Here is a 19311-nt window from a genome sequence, read left to right on the forward strand (position 1 = left end):
TGACCCCTAGCCACACTCAGAACACTATGACCCCAGAGCGACATCTCAAACTGCAAATTGATTTAGGTTTGCTTGTACCCAGATGAACTACCGTTTGTGTAGTAAAGGCTGTTTCGATTTAGAAGCTGTGAGAAATTTTTATATTGCTTTCCTATAAATGGTACTGAGAAATAACAAATTGTATGTAGCGTTGTACAGTTTCTCTGCCTGCTCACTCTCCCGATTGCTGTGACCCTACCAAGGGACCCCAACACTAAATGATGACAGATATGAGGAGGTAAGGGGCAATTCCAGAAGGAATAATATGATTGGGACATGATTGTCTAGGATTTGCCAGAGATCTGGTTGGGTGATGCTTCATGGAATGTATTAGTGTGATGGTAGCTGAGACGCACTCCAAGGAGCGCGTGAGGTAGAACCTGAAGTGACCACCTTATGTAACCTCCCTGGAGTCCCAGTGAAGGAATCATCATACTAACCCATCTACAAAACCTTCCTGCCTACAGGAGGTGCAGAGACAAAGAAGGAGTGGGGTCTGAGGGAATGGGCTACCAATGACTGGTCCAACTTCAGAGCCATCTCATAGATAAGAACCATTCCCAGACAGCATTAATGATACTCTGCATCCTTACAGACAGGAGCCTAGCATATCTGTCCTCTTGGAGGCTCCAGGTAGTAGCTTTCCAAAATGTCCAAACACTGGAGGGAGCTCCAGGAACTGGTGGAATATTTTCCTAGAGGAATTGAGGAATCTGGAAGTAATAAGAACTTCACAAGTAGAACAACAGAGTTCATTGACCTCAGTACTTAAGGGGGCCCAGAGAATTATCCAAAAACCAAAGAGCATTCATGGCCTGGACCTGGGCCCACACCCAAAAACATGTACAGCCTATGTGCAGCTTGAAGATTGTTATGTATGTGTTCCCAAACAACTGAAAAAATGATGGTCCCCCAGCCTGTTGGCTGCTTGTCCTGTCTGTTCTCTTAACTTCGCTGCCTATTCTTGTGGACATGGCAATAATTAAAAAACACTTGTTATTTTACAATATGTACAGAAGACAAGTTTTACGACTATAATGTTTTAGCTAATTTTATTTACATAACTTTGGAATAGGAAATGTCTACATTATGTAATACTCACAACGCAAGTTCGAACACTGTATAAATAGGATTTAAAATTTTGCCACCCACCACAAGCACACATACACACACAGATCTGCCTTTAATATGCATAAATCATCTCATTGCCTGGCCCACTCCCAAACTTCTACATTGCTAATGCCCCCCCCTCCCCCCGTGAAAGTTCTGACTGATTGCTTAGTAAAATCTTTATCACATCTTTGCTACTCAAAACCGACTTGGGGAGATACCACTGAGGCCCCTCTTCCCTGAATCTTACATGGAGGGTACTCTGTCTTTCTCAGCTCCCAAGCCTGCATCCAATTTGTTTCCTGGTTTGGTGATCATCGTTGCTCTTGAATTCAAAAGTGATTCCTCTGTCTTTGCCTAGACATTGGCCTCTTGTAATTTCACCAATAAGAACATGCTGGGGATAGGAAGTCTCACGTCTCAAATGCAGGATTCTCATATAATTTGGGAACCAATTTGGCACTAGAGGACATTACAACCAATCCACACCAATTGGGAAGAAGGAACAAATAAACAAGCTCCAGCCCCAAGAATTCCCCCCTTTTTCAGTCACCCTCCTTTAATCATCTGGTGAAACTAAGTTCACATTCCCAGGCAGACAGGAGTTGTGGACTTCCCATTCGTGGCCACCTTCCTTTACTCATCTTTTTGTTTTTGAAAACATAATGAAGGTCTCTAATAATGCCCCAGCTATTTATCTCATGCTCCTAAAAACACAACAAGGGCTTTCCTAGCAAGCGCAAGGCCCTGGGGTCGGTCCCCAGCTCCAGGAAAAAAAAAAAAAAAACAACAAAAAAACACAACATGGGTACTCTTACACCAAAGAACAAATGAATATCATTGGCTAGACTGTAACACCCACATCAGAAAACAGTTGACACTTTAATCTATATAAGCATCTACCCCTAAATTCTGGACAGAGGGAAAGTGTATCTGAAATTGGCCCAGATGTGTTTCCTTGTTATTTTTTAATTGCTTGTTCAATTCTTTTTCATTCCAGTGTTATCCCCCTTCTGGTCTACCCTAACTGTTCCACATCCCACACCTCCTCCCTACCCCACCCAAGAGGATGTCCCCATCCCACCATCCCACATTGTGTCGCCCTAAGTCTCCTGAAGATATGTGTATCTTCTCTGAATGGGTCCAGACCTAAATGTCCTCTATTGTATTTCTTGGGGGCTCCTATGCTCATGTATATGCTGCCTGGCTGGTTGCTCAGTGTTTGAGACATCCCAGGGGCCCAGGTTAATTGACACTGCTGCTATTCATATAGGATCACTCTTCAGGTTCTTCCAGGCTTTTCCTAATTCAACCACAGGGGTCCCCAGTTTCTGCCCATTGGTTGGGTGTAAATGTCTCCATCTGACTCTTTCAGCTGCTTCTAGGATCTATCAGAAGCTTGTCACTATAGGCCACTGTGTGTAAGCATACCATAGCCTGAATCATAGTGTCAGATCTTGGTGCCTCCCACTGAGCTGGAACTCAATTTGGACCTCCTTTCGCTCAGGCTCTTCTCCATTTTTGTTCTTCCAGTTCTTTTACACAGGGACCATTCTGGTCAGAGATTTTGATTGTGGGATGGCAGCTCTATGACATTCTGCATCACAGTGATTAGGGGATGTCTAACTTGTCACAGTTTAGGCTTTGAGTTCATTTTCTGTCCATGATCCAGGAGCAGAATTATTACAATAAATTCATACCATTTTCATCACCTGGGTTTGCGTTGTGCTGTATTTGAGAGAACCCTATTGCACAAAGGCTTTTCCACATTTTTTATACTCATATCTTTACAGCATGATTATTTTCATGATGATAAAGACTTTAGAAATGTGCAAAGACTTTACCATATTCAATGCCTTCATAGCTTTATTTTTTGCCCCGATGATGATATGGGAGAATTGAAAAGACCTCCCCATATTAAATCTATTCACATAGTTATTATCTGGTACGGATTGTTTCATGTTGATGAAGTCTATAGAAATACATGAAGGTTTGACCAGGTTAAATGTACTCATAAGGTTTTATTAAATACACTCAAAGGATTTTTCTAAATTATGGTTTATTTTGTGCCTTTGAATATGACTGATATGCGAAGGCTTTAACACTTTGCTTACATTCATAGGGTGTCCCTCCTGTTTATCTTCTTTTATGTATTTGAAAGATGATTGCTCGTTCACATACTCAGGCATAATCACACTGATTATATTCTATAGGGTTTCTATTGAGTATGTCTTCTTTTATTTTCTTGGAACGTACTGCAATTTGCAAAAGGTTTGCCACATTTCTTACATTCATAGGGTTCCTATGCAGTGTGTATTATTTTATGGGCTAGGAGATGACTGTTTTGGGAAAGGTTTTACCACATCAGTTACAGTCCAAGCATTTTTCCCTAGGACCTATTCAGTCATGCAGTTGAAGATGCTTGTGATGTCTAAGGGTTTAAGAACATGTAACACATTCATTGGGTTTCTCTGCTGTATGTGATTGTTTATGTATTTGGAGGTCATTGCTTTGTATAAATGTTATAAGACCACAATGGATACATTCAAAAAAGTTTTGCTCCTGTACGTGTACTTTTAAGATTTTAGAGACTACTGCTTTGTGAGAAAGCTTTGGAACATTGGTAAAAGTTAAAGGGTTTCTCTCCTGTATGTGTTCTTATATGTCTTTGGAGATGACTGCTCTGTGCAAAGGCTTTGCCACATTGGTGACATTCATAGGGTTTCTCTCCTGTATGTGTTCTTATATGGCTTTGGAGATGACTGCTTCCTGCAAAGGCTTTACAACATTGATTACATTCATAGGGTTTCTCTCCTGTATGAATTCTTATATGTCTTTGGAAAGTACTTCTATGGGAAAAGGCTTTGCCACATTGGTTACATTCGTAGGGTTTCTCTCCTGTATGAGTTCTTATATGGCTTTGGATATGACTCCTTTGTGCAAAGGATTTGCCACATTGGTTACATTCGTAGGGTTTCTCTCCTGTATGAGTTCTTATATGGCTTTGGAGCTGACTCCTTCCTGCAAAGACTTTGCCACATTGGTGACATTCGTAGGGTTTCTCTGCTGTATGAGTTCTTACATGTTTTTGCAGAGTACCGCTTTCTGCAAAGGCTTTGCCACACTGGTGACATTCGTAGGGTTTCTCTCCTGTATGAGTTCTTATATGTCTTTGGAGATGACTCCTTTGTGCAAAGGCTTTCCCACATTGGTTACATTCATAGGGTTTCTCTCCTATATGTGTTCTTTTATGTGTTTGGAGATTACCGCTGTCTGCAAAGGCTTTGCCACATTGGTTACATTCATAGGGTTTCTCTCCTGTATGAGTTCTTATATGTATTTGGAGATGACTGCTCTGTGCAAAGGCTTTGCCACATTGGTGACATTCATAGGGTTTCTGTCCTGTATGGGTCCTTTTATGTATTTGGAGATGACTGGTCTGTGCAAAGGCTTTGCCACATTGGTGACATTCATAGGGTGTCTGTCCTTTATGGGTCCTTTTATGTTTTTGGAGAAAGCGGTTTTGGACAAAGGCTTTACAACATTGGTTACATTTATAACGTTTTTCTCCATTACATGTCCTTTTATGTCTTTTGAGACTACCCCTTTCTGCAAACGCTTTACCACATGGACTACATTCACAGAGTTTCTCTCCTGTCTGTGTTCCTTCATGATTTTGCAGAGCACTGCTTCTTACAAAGTCTTTACAACATTGGTTACATTCAGAAGTTTCTTCTCCATTATGTGTCCTCTTATTTGTTTTGAGATTATTCCTCTGTACAAAAGCTTTACCACAAAGGTTACCTTCATAGGGCTCCTCTGCATTATGCCTTTGGGTATGACTCTGAACTGCAAAGCCATTACCATACAGAATAAAATCAAAGGTTTGCTTTCCAGTAAAACTTCTTTCATACCTGCAAATACAATTGGCACATGTAAATGTTTTCTCACATTGATTATATTCATGAATCTTTTTATATCTATGAATTCATTTCAAATTTGGTTTAAGTATAAAGAGCAAAATGATCTTAACATAATATCAGTTTTTTTATATTCAAAGGTGTTGCCTTTTATTATGGGTTGTCTTGAATGTTTGAAGGCACATGGAATATGCAGAGAATTGATTACATGACTCATATTTATTCCATAATTTTTCTATTAAGAGTATTAACACATTTGAAGAAAACTCAATGAACTCGGAGCGTTTGTAGACTGACTGCGAAGATAAATTTTGCTATCTTGAGGAGTACTACAATAGCAACATGAGCCAATGCAAAGAGGATAATTTCTATAACCCTAATCTCATAAAGTGATTCGGCACTTTGAATGTGTAAATGTCACCAATCATAGTCAAAAACTAAATATTTATCAACTTTTCCCACATTAAAAAACTCTCCTCAAAGTGGTATCTACTGTACATCTTCTAATTTTTCTGGAAAAGACAGAGGTATGTTGCTTCTTTCAGTATCACTATGCTCTCCTGGCTTGCATTCATAGGGACATATGACATCTATATCAAAAGAAGAATAACACATAACAGTCAACACATTACAAAAGAAAACTTCTATATTACATTTACACAATTTCCCTTTGTTTTCCTCACAGAGTTGTGGTACAGGGTTTAATGTTTCTCCACAAAACCATTCTTGAATCTCATAAACTGTCCATATCATTAAATTTAGTCATGCTGTTACAGAATAAGCTTCACCACAATTTACTATGGACTATTTGCTTATTAAAAGGGTGTAGACATATAATGATGACCTAATCAATATTTGATGCAGTGTGTATTTTACCCTGTTGCTTTTCTTTAAAACTTGCTGCACACATGAAATTTTCGTGGGAGGCATTATCTTATCATCTTTCATGTGAAAATTACCTTCCATGTCTTCCAGATCTTTTACAATATTCTTCAGTAGTATTGTCTTCCCAAATGTATCCTAAAATGGTATCAGAGAAATTATGTTAAATAATTGGAATTGGGCAACATTTAAGATACTATCTTTAGTGAACTTTAGAACCATGTCTGATTTACTCATTTCATTCTCCCTCATTTTTAAGTGAAATAAAAAAAAATTGAATCAGGGTTGGGGATTTAGCTCAGTGGTAGAGCGCTTGCCTAGCAAGCCCAAGTGTCCCTGGGTTCGGTTCCCAGCTCCGAAAAAAAAACAAAAAAAAAAAAAAAGAAAAACAAATTAAATATTAAACAAAACCAGCTGTGCCTATTTTACAAAGTGAATGATAAATTCATTGAATTACCTATAGCACTGAGATTCCTACAGGTCTCCAGCATTACACCTTGGTAGAGACTCTTCTGAGAAGGATTCAGCAATGCCCACTCTTCCTGAGTGAAGTTCACATGCACATCATCATAGGTCAGGACATCCTAAAAGATACAATACATGTGTACATGATACATCATGATACCGCCTTCCAGTCACCATTTGCGCCAAAAGCTGGAGCTTTCCCAAGGACCTGCACACCCAAAACCGGTCTTCAGGGGTGGTCTATCAGGAGCACTCTCACTCCTATGCCCACAGGTGAAACTGCACTTTCTCTCCACTGACTGTCCAAAGGGAGAAACACCAGGAGCCCGCAAGGCACAGGAATGTCTGAGTAATCTGGGATGTGACCCTTATGGTCTACATCTGCTCCCAGAGCTGAGATGGTCCTATTGCTCTCTAGATCAAAAACTTTGCCACATTGAGATGGTCTCGTAGGAGTGCTCTCATTGCAAATCACACAGGTTGGAACACACATTTGCTCCACAGTTGTTAAAAGAGAGATGAGCTTGGAATAATCTTGGCAATGGTGTGGTGGGGAGGCCTGGCAGAGGACTGACCTGGTCTCTATCTGTGTCCAGTGCTAAGGGTATGTCATAGCCCTCCAGACCAAAAACAAGGCCAGAGAGTACTGGTCTCCCAGGAGCATTCTCATTCCTAAGATCAGAGGCATATGAGTCTACAGGAGGAACAAGCTATAATCAGAAACAGCAAGATCAACTATCATTAGCAATAACTGGATGGCAGTAGGCAAGCATAAGAACCGAAGCATCAAAAACCAACAATAATTGTCATCATCACAACGCAGTTCTCTCACCACAACAAGTAATGGGTATATCAACATACCAGCAAAGCAAGATTTGGATTGAAAATCACATCTCATGGTCATGATAGAGGATTTTAAGAAGGACATAATTACCTCCTTTAAAGCAATACAGAACACATGTAAATAAGTAGTTGCCTTAGGGAGGAAACAATAAAATTCCCTAAAGATTTACATAAAAAAAAAAACTAAGAAAGAGGGGAAGAAATTGAACAAAGTCATCTAGGATCTAAAATTGTAAATAGGAACAACAAGGAAACCACAAGGAGAGACAAACCTGAAGATAGGAAACATAGGAAAGAGATCAGGAGTAATACATAAGCATCACCAACAAAATATAAGGGATTGAGAGAGAATCTCAGGGGCAGAAGATACCATACAAACATTGACACAACAGTCAAAGAGAATGCATAAAACCCCCACAAAACTTCTAAGTCAAAACATCTAGGAAATCCAGAACACAGCAATGTTGTGAGAAGAGCAAACTTAAGGTTAGTAGTTATAGAGGATAATAAAGATGCCAAACTTAAAGAGACAGCAAAGATCTTCAAATTTTCTCAGAAGTAAACTTCCCTAACTTAACTAAAGAGATGCCCATGAACATAAAAGAATCCCACAGACTGAAAATAGACTGGATCATAATAAAATTTCCTCCCATCACACACATCGTTTAATGTCTGCTTCCTGCTATATGGATTATGTTACAAGATGTGTGATTTGTACTATTTACAGAACCAGCAGTATGAGCGCATGAGAAACTTGCATCTCAGAAGCTCCGTTTGTAACTAAGAATTGAATTTCTGTGAATCATGCCATTGACTGGAGGTAATAGAAAGGTAAAAGGATTCTAATGAAATACTTCTGAAGGAACCCTATTACCTCTTTTCTACTAATTTCTAAACAATTGACAAAATTAGTCACACAAAACTGAATGTAGAACATTCAGAAATTCAAGAACTCACAAAACGACATAGGAAAGAGAGTTCATCGCCCAGACTTGTGGACACTCCTGAGACTGCAGGGCAGTAGAGACTGCCAACTCTCCCTACAATTGCCCACATCCCTGGCCTACGAGGAAACTGTATAGGGCCTGTGGGAACAGGAAGATAGGCACAATCAAGCTGCTATAAACTGCAGTTCAGACTGTGCCCTGATCTGAAGTGACCCAGTCAAACAGCTCCCTGCGCCCAAATCCCGTGGGAGGGAGAGCTATAGCTTCAGAGTGGCAGACACACCTGAGAAAGCAGAGGAGATTACTCTCTGCCCACATTTCTGACTCTAGAGGAATTTGCTTAGTCCCATCTGGGTGCTCGGTGCACAGAGATCTTGGAGGAGGGGGAGGCCTTACTGGCTGATGCCCTCACTGAGAGCTTAAACCCAAACCTGAGGAACACTTCAGACCCCAGAGTAGAGGTAAGAACAACTTTTCTACTCCAAGTAACCTGCCTGGTGGACTCATGACACACACCCACAGGAACAGCTGAAAGCCAGTGAAGAGGAATAACTACACTCCTGAAAGCAGAACACACTGTTCTCATAACTGGCTGAAAGAAAACAGGACAACAGCACTCTTGACACACAGGCCTATAGGACGTGTCAAGTCACTCTCAGAAATAGCAGAACAACGTAACACCAGAGACAAGCGGATGTTGACAGGCCACTGCAGGAACCCAAGCAACAGAAATCAAGAATACATGGCATCATGGGAGCCAAATCCTCCCACTGAAGAAATCACTGGGTATCCAAACACACCAGAAAAGCAAGATCTAGATTTAAAATCACATTTGATCACGATGATGGAGGACTTCAAGAAAGACATAAAGAACTGCCTTAGAGAAATGCAGGAAAACAAAAATAAACAAGAAGAAGCCCTTAGAGAGGAAAAACAAAAATCCATGAAAGAATTACAGGAAAACACAATCAAACAGGTGAAGGAACTGAAAATGGAAATAGAAAAAAATGAAGAAAGCGCAAAGGGAGACAACCCTGGCTATTAAAAAAAAAAAAAGAAAAAACAAACAAACAAACAAAAAAAAAAAAAAACAAAGGAAGAGACAAGGAGCTGTAGATACAAGCATAAAACAGAAAACTAGAGAAAGAAGAGAGCATTTCAGGAGCAGAAGATTCCATAGAAATCATTGATACAACAGTGAAAGATAATGTAAAAGGGAAAAAGCTACTGGCCCAAAATATACTGGAAATCCAGGACACAATGAGAAGATCAAACCTAAGCATAATATGTATAGAAGAGAGTGAAGACTCCCAGCTCACAGCACCAGTAAACATCTTGAACAAAATCATAGAAGAAAACTTCACTAACCTAAAGAAAGAGATGCCCATAAACATAAAATAAATGTATAGAACTCCAAACAGTTTGGAACAGAAAAGAAACTCCTCCCGTTACATAATAGTCAAAACACCGAAAACACAAAACAAAGAAAGAATATTAAAAGCAGTAAGGGAAACAGGTCAAGTAACGTATAAAGGCAGACCTATCAGAATTACACCAGACTTCTACCAGAGACTATGAAACGCAGAAGATCCTGGAAAGATGTCATACATACCCTAACAGAACACAAGTGACAATCCAGGTTACTGTACCCAGCAAAACTCTCAATTAACATGGATGGAGAAACCAAGAGATTATATGAGAAAACCAAGGCTGCCCACTCTGTTCCTAATTATTCATTATAGTTCTCGAAGTCCTAGCCAGAGCAATCAGACAAGGAAAGGAGATCAATGTGATACAGATTGGAAAAGAAGAAGTCAAAATATCACTATTTGTAGATGATATGATAGTAGATTTAAGTGTTCCCACAAGTTCCACCAGAGAACTACTAAAACTGATAAACACCTAGAGCAAAATGGCTGGGTACAAAATTTACTCAAATAAATCATAAGCCTTCCTCTACACAAAAGAGAAACAAGGCGAGAAAGAAATTAGGGAAAGGACACCTTTCATAATATTCCCAAATAATATAAAATGCCTTGGTGTGACTTTAAACAAGCAGGTGAAAGATCTGTATGATAAGAACTTCAAGCCTCTGAAGAAATTGAAGAAGATCTCAGAAGATGGAAAGATCTCCCATGCTCATGGATTGGCAGGATTAATATAGTAAAAATGGCCATTTTGCCAAAAGCGATCTACAGATTCAATGCAATTCCCATCAAAATTCCAATCCAATTCTTCAGAGAGTTAGACAGAACAATTTGTAAATTCATCTGGAATAAGAAAAAACCCAGGACACCTAAAACTATCCTCAACAATAAAAGGACTTCTGGGGGAATCCCTATCCCTGAACTCAAGCAGTATTACAGAGCAGTAGCGATAAAAACTGTATGGTATTAGTAAAGAGACAGGCAGATAAACCAGTAAAATAGAATTGAAGACCCAGAAATGAACCCACACACATATGGTCACTTGATTTTTGATAAAGGAGGTAAAACAATCCAATGGAAAAAAAGATAGCCTTTTCAGCACACGGTGCTGGTTCAAGTGGAGGTCAGCCTGTAGAAGAATTCAGATCGATCCATTCTTCTCACCCTGTAGAAAACTTAAGTCCAAAGGATCAAGGACCTCCACAGCAAATCAGATACACTCAAACTAATAGAAGAAAAGGTGGGGAAGATTCTCTAACATATGGGCACTGGAGAAAATTTCCTGAACAAACACCAATGGCTTATGCTCTAAGATCAAGAATTGACAAATGGGATCGCATAAAATTGCAAAATCTGTAAGGCAAAGGAAACTGCTGTTAGGACAAAACAGCAATCATCAGAGTGGGAAAATATCTTTACCAATCCTACAACAGAAAGAGGGCTTATATCCAAAATGTGCAAAGAACTCATGAAGTTAAACTGCAGGGAGACAAATAACCCTATTAAAAATGGGGTTCAGAGCTAAACAAAGAATTCACAGTTGAGGAATGCTGAATGGCTGAAAAGCACCTAAAGAAATGTTCAACATGTTTAGTCATAAGGGAAATGCAAATCAAAACAACCCTGAGATTCCACCTTGCACCTGTCAGAATGGCTAAGAGCAAAAACTCCGGAGACAGTAGATGTTGGCGAGGATGTGGAGAAAGAGGAACACTCCTCCATTGTTGGTGGGATTGCAGACTGGTATACAGTCTGCAGAGTGGTTACACTCTGGAAATCAGTCTGGAGGTTCCTTGGTAAATCGAACACTGCTGTACCTGAGGACCCCGCTTTAACTCTCTGGGGCATATACTAAAAAATGCCTCAACATATAACAAAGAAACATGCTACACTATGTTCATAGCAGCCTTATTTATAATAGCCAGAAGCTGGAAAGAACCCAGATGCCCTTCAACAGAGGAATGGATACAGAAAATGTGCTCCATCTACACAATGGAATATTACTCAGCTATCAAAAACAATGCCTCTATGAGATTCGTAGGCAAATGGATGGCACTGGAAAATACCACCCTGAGTGAGGTAACCCAATCACAGAAAAACACACATGGTATGTACTCATTGACAAGTGTTTACTAGCCCAAATTCTCAAGCTACCACAGATGCATAGAACACATGAAACTCAGAAGGATGATCAAAATGCGGATGCTTCAGGATTATCTGTGACAGCCAAGAATAGTCATGACCTTGAAACTTGTTGAGACAGGAAGCAGGGAAGAAACAAGAGCCACACTAAGGAAGGGGTCAGAATGATAATGATAAAACAGAAAGATCAGTTACCAAATGCTTGGATTACATAAGGAATTGAAGCTGGGAGAATGGCATCCTGACCCTTGGGGTAGAGGAGGAGGTATGCCAGCAATATGCTGTGACAGTTAGGAAGTGAGATCTGATTAGAGAATCCGAAGGTCAGGTTTGCATTGACTTGATAAATAGGGCTGCCAAGCCATTTGTCACAGGGATTCAGAATTAACACTACGAAAAAGGAGAAGAATGAAAGGAATTAATTATATTCTCAAATACTATTTGTCAAATTCAAAACACACTGGATGGTCCGATATTTTTCAAGGACTGATGTGTGTACTGGAGCGCACCAAGTATTATATCTTTTCTCTAACATTGTGTATTTTCAAAGAGGAATAATAACTTTCCTGGTGAGGCACAGCCACACTTTGTCTAGATCTTCTTTTTTCGAACTAGTGGAAATACAGAAATTTGGTTCATACATATAAATTCAGTTTCTCTTTTAAGTTCACCTTTGCTCTGAACTGGAAAACACCCCAAGATGACCAGTCCGGAAATTTACTGATTGTCTAAAATTACTTGCCTACTCATGGTTAATGAGAACAAGTTCCAAAGCAGAAATGCCTTGCCTTCTTTATTCCTCCTCCTTTTTTTGGGCTACCAGCCCCAAAGTTGTTAGAGAAGTAAATTCTGAACTACACAGGTTCCTCATAATTTATAGTTCTCGCATCCCTAACACAGGAAGGTTAGACAACACTCATTCATGTCTTCTTTTTCTCCTTAATGACAAGATAAACGAGAGCGTGAAAAGAGTTAAGGACAGTGTTCTGACCACTGGTTAGTAGAGGCAGGATTAGGTGTTCAAATCAATCTTAACTCTAAGACATCCTGAAAGCCTGAGCTACAGAGATGTTGCTCGAAAAAGGAAGATATAAATTCTCTTTAGAAGAAAGAATGAAATTCTTAATTCCTGGGAAACATTAGAGAATAAAACCAAGTACTGGAATATAGCCAGTGCATAAATAATGAAATTTATGAAGTCATAATCAAAATTGACTTTATGCAAAGAAAACTACAAGTGACTTTGAAAAACAGCAGGTCCTTCTTCATAGAAGGAATGGCATTAATGAGATTGGTTTTATCCTTGTCCCTATGTGAAATGTTAACTGATGAGATCTATATCATGACACACCAAGCTACAGACGGTGGCATCTGTTACACAATTTGGGGATGATTTAAGTTTGTAAACAAAGATTGTACATATCTCTATAATACAGTTCCTAAAATAGGAATTTATTATCCACTGTCTCAAGCTGATCTTCCAAAATTAAATATCCACCAATCTACTTTTTTATTACATGTATTATTTAATATGTGATGTGAAATTACAAATTTTTCACCCTTCCTGAATCAGATACTTCTCCAGAATGGCGACTGCTACAGCAGTCTCCCTTCAACTTTGGTCTTTGATCTAGCTATTTCCCACCCTTTTTCATGTGACAGTGAACAGAGTACACAATTCCCCTGGTTCTCACGTGAAGGTAGAAGAAATTAACAGTTCATTATATGACTCAAATGAGCAAGTATAAAACACCATTTTACTTCATTCCTTTTACTCAAGAATTTAGGCATTTCCAGCAAAAGAATGCAAGGTCATTGCCCTGGGGAGGAACTGACCAAGATCAAGGCTACCTGAGTCTGAGGCTAGTCTGAGACTACACAGTCTGAGAATCATTTCTATAAAGAGCAGAAGATACAGCGCTCTTAGAGTTAATATATCCGAGAAAGAAATCCCTTCCCATATAATTAAAATATTAACAAGCAAAAGTCTTTTTAATGATACCATGAGCTCCGTTTTGTGTAATGTTAAAAGAGGAGCCAGCCAAACACCAGTGTTTTGGATTCCACATATGCTGGGAGGGATAATTTTCTATCCAGAAAAGGCCTCAGGTTGTTGAAATACAGTTTAAATAAGGACTGCAAGTCCTACCTAGGCAGCTAGCAGATTTACACAGCAAAGATCCCCAGAATCATTTCTTAAGTGTATGAGAGTCCTGAAATAGTAGTTCCTTTTCCAATGATGGGGTCCTGATTTGGAGGTCCAGAGGATGACAAAACTAGAAATGGTAGAAGGTAGAATCTACAGCAGCTGTGGTGGGTAGATCATGCACAAGCTGTGTCTTATACCAAGTAAGCTTCTGAAGAATAGCGTCTTTACACTATTTACAGGGGATAAGTAGAACCAAGTGGAAATTTCTATGAAGCAATCAGTAACTCTCATACAATGGTATAAACTCAGGAGAAGTCTAATAAAACAGTGCTGTACAAAGGGAACCCTAAGTATCGAAAAAACCTTCCCAGCCAAGTCCATCCTTGACTTGGAACTGATAATCATATCCATATGGCAGACCTGGCCTCAATGTTCTTTGTGACCCTATAATCTCACCTGGAGCATTTTGTTAGGGTCCTGTTCTTTGATACCATCATTTGCCTTATCGCTGAGTGTAAACAAGATTTGTCCCCTTTTTTATGGTTTGGAGACAAATATCTGGATAATCCTGCTAAACAAACATATATACTACTATCCTAATCTTTTTTTTTTTTTTTTTTTGGTTCTTTTTTTCAGAGCTGGGGAGTGAACCCAGGGCCTTGCCCTTCCTAGGCAAGCGCTCTACCACTGAGCTAAATCCCCAACCCCTACTATCCTAATCTTAAAAGAGGACTGCTTAGCCTACACCATACCTGTGAGGTGTTTATAAGCAGTCCTACCTCAGCTACATTCTACGTATTGTCACTTATTATAGTAAGCATTGGTAAATCATTACATACTCAATTGTACTCATGTAATACACAGCTTAGAATTAGAGGACTAAACAACACACGAGATATTTCACAGCCTACAAAAATCAACTCAAATGGACCTTATAATTAACTGTTAACTACGAAGGTCAGAACTTTTAGAAGATAGTTTAAAACCCGGGGTTTCAGGGTTGATATCCTGCCAAGTATATTTCTCAATACAAGCGGCCGCCATAACGATTTCGGAAAAATGCAGGTTCCATAATAAAGTAATTCAGTCTCCACCCTCTGGTACAAGGAAACACTGCAAGAGACCTCACAAGTGGCTGCATTAATTCTGGCTGCCGCTTTCTGTCCAGCCACTGGGAGGAACCATTACACATGTATCCTTTGCTAAGCAGCTTGCTCCTCCTGTTTGTGGACATGATCTTGCACTTACCATGTCGGGCGTTCGGAGCTCCTCTCATGGCACCCTGAAGAGTGACTCAGCATGTACCACCCGGAAGCACTCAGAGGGGCTGAGTTCCCAAAGGAAGTTGCTGACCTTGTACCTGGAAGAGCCACCTCCTCCCCTGACTGCTAACTCCCTCTCGAGGTGCTGATTGGCTAGTGAATTTTGAGTGACATCAGCCTTATCCTTAGGGTTCGAGGGTTTTAAAGAGACACAACATAATGCTTCCAGCCTAGGCCAATGTTTTGCAATACCTGCAGATCAGAATTTCAGCAGCACCACCGCTTTTCTTCCAATAGCTTACCTGTCTGTCCTCCAGTCAACCTCCCTTGTTCCCTTGTTCATGGTTTTGTTCCCAGCAGTTAATCCATGCAACACTGCAAGCAGGAAGGAAGGATTTGACCTCTATCTACACTTAGAAGAGTGAGACCCCAGACAGATATATCAGACTGCAAGTGATTTAGGTCAACATGTACCCAGATAAACTCCTGTTTGAGTAATAGAAGCTGTTGTGAGTTAGAAGCTCTGAGAAATCTTTATTCTGCTTGCCTATAAATGCCACTGCAGAATTAAAAAATGTATGCAGTGTTGTAAAGTTTCTCTGCCTCCCCACTGTCCTGATTGCTGTGACCCTACCAAGGGACCCCAACACATTAGATGATGACAGAAGTGAGAAGGCAGGGCCATCTCCAGAAGGAATGAGAGGCTGTGGAAGGGCTTCTCTAGGATGTGCCAGAGACCTGGAATGGGGGATGATCCATGGAATGAGTGAGTGTGATGGTAGCTGAGATTCTTCAAGGAGTATGTGATATGGAGCCTGAAGTGACCACCTCCTGTAACATGACAGGACTCCCAATGAAGGAATGATCATACTAACCCATCTACAAAACCTTCCTGCCTACAGGAGGTACAGGGACAAAGAAGGAGTGGGGTCTGAGGGAGTGGCCAACTAATGACTGGTCCAATTTCAGATGAATCCCATGGATAAGAACCAATCCCTGACAGCATTAATGATACTCTGCATCCTGACAGACAGGGGCCTAGCATATCTGTCCTTTTAGAGGCTCCAGGCTACAGCTGTACAAAATGGCTAAACACTGGATAGAGCTCCAGAAGTTTGTAATATATTTTTAGGAGAAATTGAGGAATCTGAGGGTAATAAGAACTTTATACATAGACAACAGAGTTAATTGACCTCTATACTTAACTATTGTCAGAGAACTATCCACAAACCAAAAAGAATTCATGAACTGGACCTGTGCTACCCCCTGAAAACGTGCCTAGCATATGTGCAGCTTGGAGCTTTGTATTCAGGTAGGTTCCCCAATACCTGGAGCAGAGAGAGTCCCTGACACTGTTGGATGCCTGTGCTGTCTGTTCTCCCACCATCACTGCTTATTCTCAGGGAAATGGTATTAATGAAAAATCATTTGCTATTTTACAAAATGTAAACAAAACAATATTTTACTAGTGTAATGTTTTAGCTAAATTTATTGGCACATCTGTGCAATGAGAACAGGCTACAGTATACAAGGTAGTTAACCTGACTTTGAACCCTATATAAAGAGGACCAAGAAGGATCTACAATTGTGTCACACAGTCACCACATATGATCCATGCCTTGAAAACCCATATAACATTAAAAACACACACATGCATGTGCACACCCAAACACACAGACACACCAAACTGGAATATGCATACCATAAAGTATTTATTAAAATAAAGCTCACTTCTTTTACATTGTCTATCATCTCTAGATAATCTCTTTTGATGGCAAAATTGAAGATGAAGTACCAAGTCCTGTGTAATGGGAATCTGAAGAAGCATAGAACATCAAAAAAAAAATGTACCTATACAAAACAATCAAGATATGCTGTGAGAAACACAGTTAGTTACTGATTTTTATATTTATTGACTTCTAAGGTATACATGAAAATGCTGTTTGGATACATATGAATTACTTAATCATTGTTACATTCTTTTTAAACATTTTAACTTTAACATTGTTAAAATGTGTTGACAAAACAGGACAGAATGAAGTGTTTCTTCTATGTTATCACTTGTATTCTGTAGGCTGACACATAAAAATCAAGAGGCAAAAGGTTGCCTTGACCAATGACTGACATCCAAGCAAGCATATATAACAAATCACAATATCTGAAGGGAATTTTTAATACTTCTGTTGTCACATCACATGGGAACCTCCACCCCTCTAAAGCCATGGGTAAATTAAATTGTTCTTTAAGTTGTTTTAGACACTGTTTTTTATCATATCAACAGAAAAGGCGCTAATACACATCCAAAATGTTTTATACCTGGTTGAGAAATTTTATGTAATTGAAGCGAAATATTAGTATAATTTTAAGAATGTAGGATGATGATCATATCTTACAGCTTCAAAAGATTATGATCACATTGTTTCTCCTGAAAACTAATCTTCTGTAACAGAATGTCATAGATTCCCTTCAGTGTCCTTTTAGAATAATGAGATTAATTATACACTGAACATTTTATTCTTCTATAAAGAATTCGTAAAGTGCAAAATGCTACCACACTGAATATAAGTATGGATTTATCTACCAGATGACTTTTCTGATTTTTTTTGAGAATAATGCTGCATGCAATGATTTACCAATTGCTTATTGATAGGAATCCAGTCCAGTAATTGTCATGTATTTGTGGATAACTGTGTTGTAAAAAGCCTTTTACTCATTAATTACATGAGTAATTAATGTGGTTATTTTCTTATTTATTGAAAAATTCCTGATAAACAAATATTGGGTGTAATGGAATTTGGTTAATACCCACTTCTCCCTGGCAACAGCTGCACAAGTTTACCAATCATAACCAGCTGAGGATAGGCATTCTCAGTGTCTCAAATGCAGGAATCTTGTGCAGTCTAGGGACTGATTTAACACAAGCAGCATTAGAACTAATGCACATTTCGCTCATTTTGTCCATTAAATAGGCCTTTTATCTCAGAAATACATTGAACATTGTTGTAATAGTTATATCTATAAGGTATGATATACACTAACAACATCCAGTTCCTCAGTTTTGTCAATAGAATTGGGACACTATTCTGGCATCTATACTTGCCTAAAGAGTTTACAATTTTATTCCTGAATTTTGTTTTTATATTAATTTGCATTACCATGTGAAAACGATACTTGCAAATCTACATCATCTTCCTTCACTGTCTGCTCTACACTTTTCCACCTTATCCACTCCTATGGCTATTTTTTCCCCTTTTAAAGAATTAGTGTAGCATCCCAACTTGGGTTATCCTTCTTCTAGAGTTTCATGTGGTTCATGGATTGCATCTTGGGTTATTTGAGCTTTGAGCCGAATATCAACTTATCATTGAATGCATACAATACTGCCCACCTCTACAATATTTCTGGCCCATGAGATAACTGCATAATGCCTCTGGACATCGGAATATAGGCACAGCCAGATGTGTGAACCCAGAGTCCATGTCTGCATCTGGAACTGAATGGAACTGGTCAAACAGCTCCACACACACAAAACACGAGAGGGGTTGTGACTAAGCTGGACCCTCAGAATTGTGGACACTCCTAAGAAATCAGAGGAGACTACCCTCTGCCGAAATATCTGACATCAGGGGAAAATGCTTAGTGCCATCTCTGCACCAGCACCCAGGGAATTAGGAGAATCAGGGTCAGGACATATCCGGTTCCTGTCCTCTCAGGGGATTGATAGCCAACCGCTACAGATGCATCTAAGGAGAACACAATAAAGAACCTTCAAACTACCTGTCACTATTGTTGATGTGTGAAAGGCATAGCCAGAGTTACTAATAAGCTTGTACAACTCATTTGGGTCCCAGGACAGTAGTAGCTCCTCTACTGGGGGAATCACAGAGCGAATGACTCACACATCTGAGTCCTCCAAGCTCTGCAGTTCCATCATGAGTACAGACAGAGCCCCAGTCCATGACGTTGGCATTTAATAGAATGTTCCAGTCTCCCAGAGCACTTATTACCCTTTTCACTGGCACAGTGTGCATTCTTTGCACATTCAATTATACGTGCACTGAGTAAAATAAAAGACATCACTGCTCCTAGGCATGTTGGATTAGAGAGTTTATTATACACAAAAGA

The 19311-nt window shown here is 39.5% G+C and overlaps 1 protein-coding gene across 1 annotated transcript; it reads right to left on the reverse strand.

The window, feature by feature from the left end:
• Positions 1-2286: 2286 nt before the first annotated feature.
• Zfp970l (zinc finger protein 970 like) lies at positions 2287-8315 on the reverse strand. Its single transcript, XM_063285221.1, has 5 exons — positions 8217-8315; positions 6992-7126; positions 6409-6535; positions 6029-6089; positions 2287-5063 (listed from the first exon to the last, which is right to left on the reverse strand). The coding sequence occupies exons 1-5, from the start codon at positions 8313-8315 to the stop codon at positions 3734-3736; spliced, it is 1752 nt and encodes a 583-aa protein (XP_063141291.1). The 3' UTR covers positions 2287-3733.
• Positions 8316-19311: the final 10996 nt, after the last annotated feature.

This window comes from Rattus norvegicus, chromosome 3 (genome assembly GCF_036323735.1).
Source record: "Rattus norvegicus strain BN/NHsdMcwi chromosome 3, GRCr8, whole genome shotgun sequence".
Taxonomy (NCBI): Eukaryota; Metazoa; Chordata; class Mammalia; order Rodentia; family Muridae; genus Rattus; species Rattus norvegicus.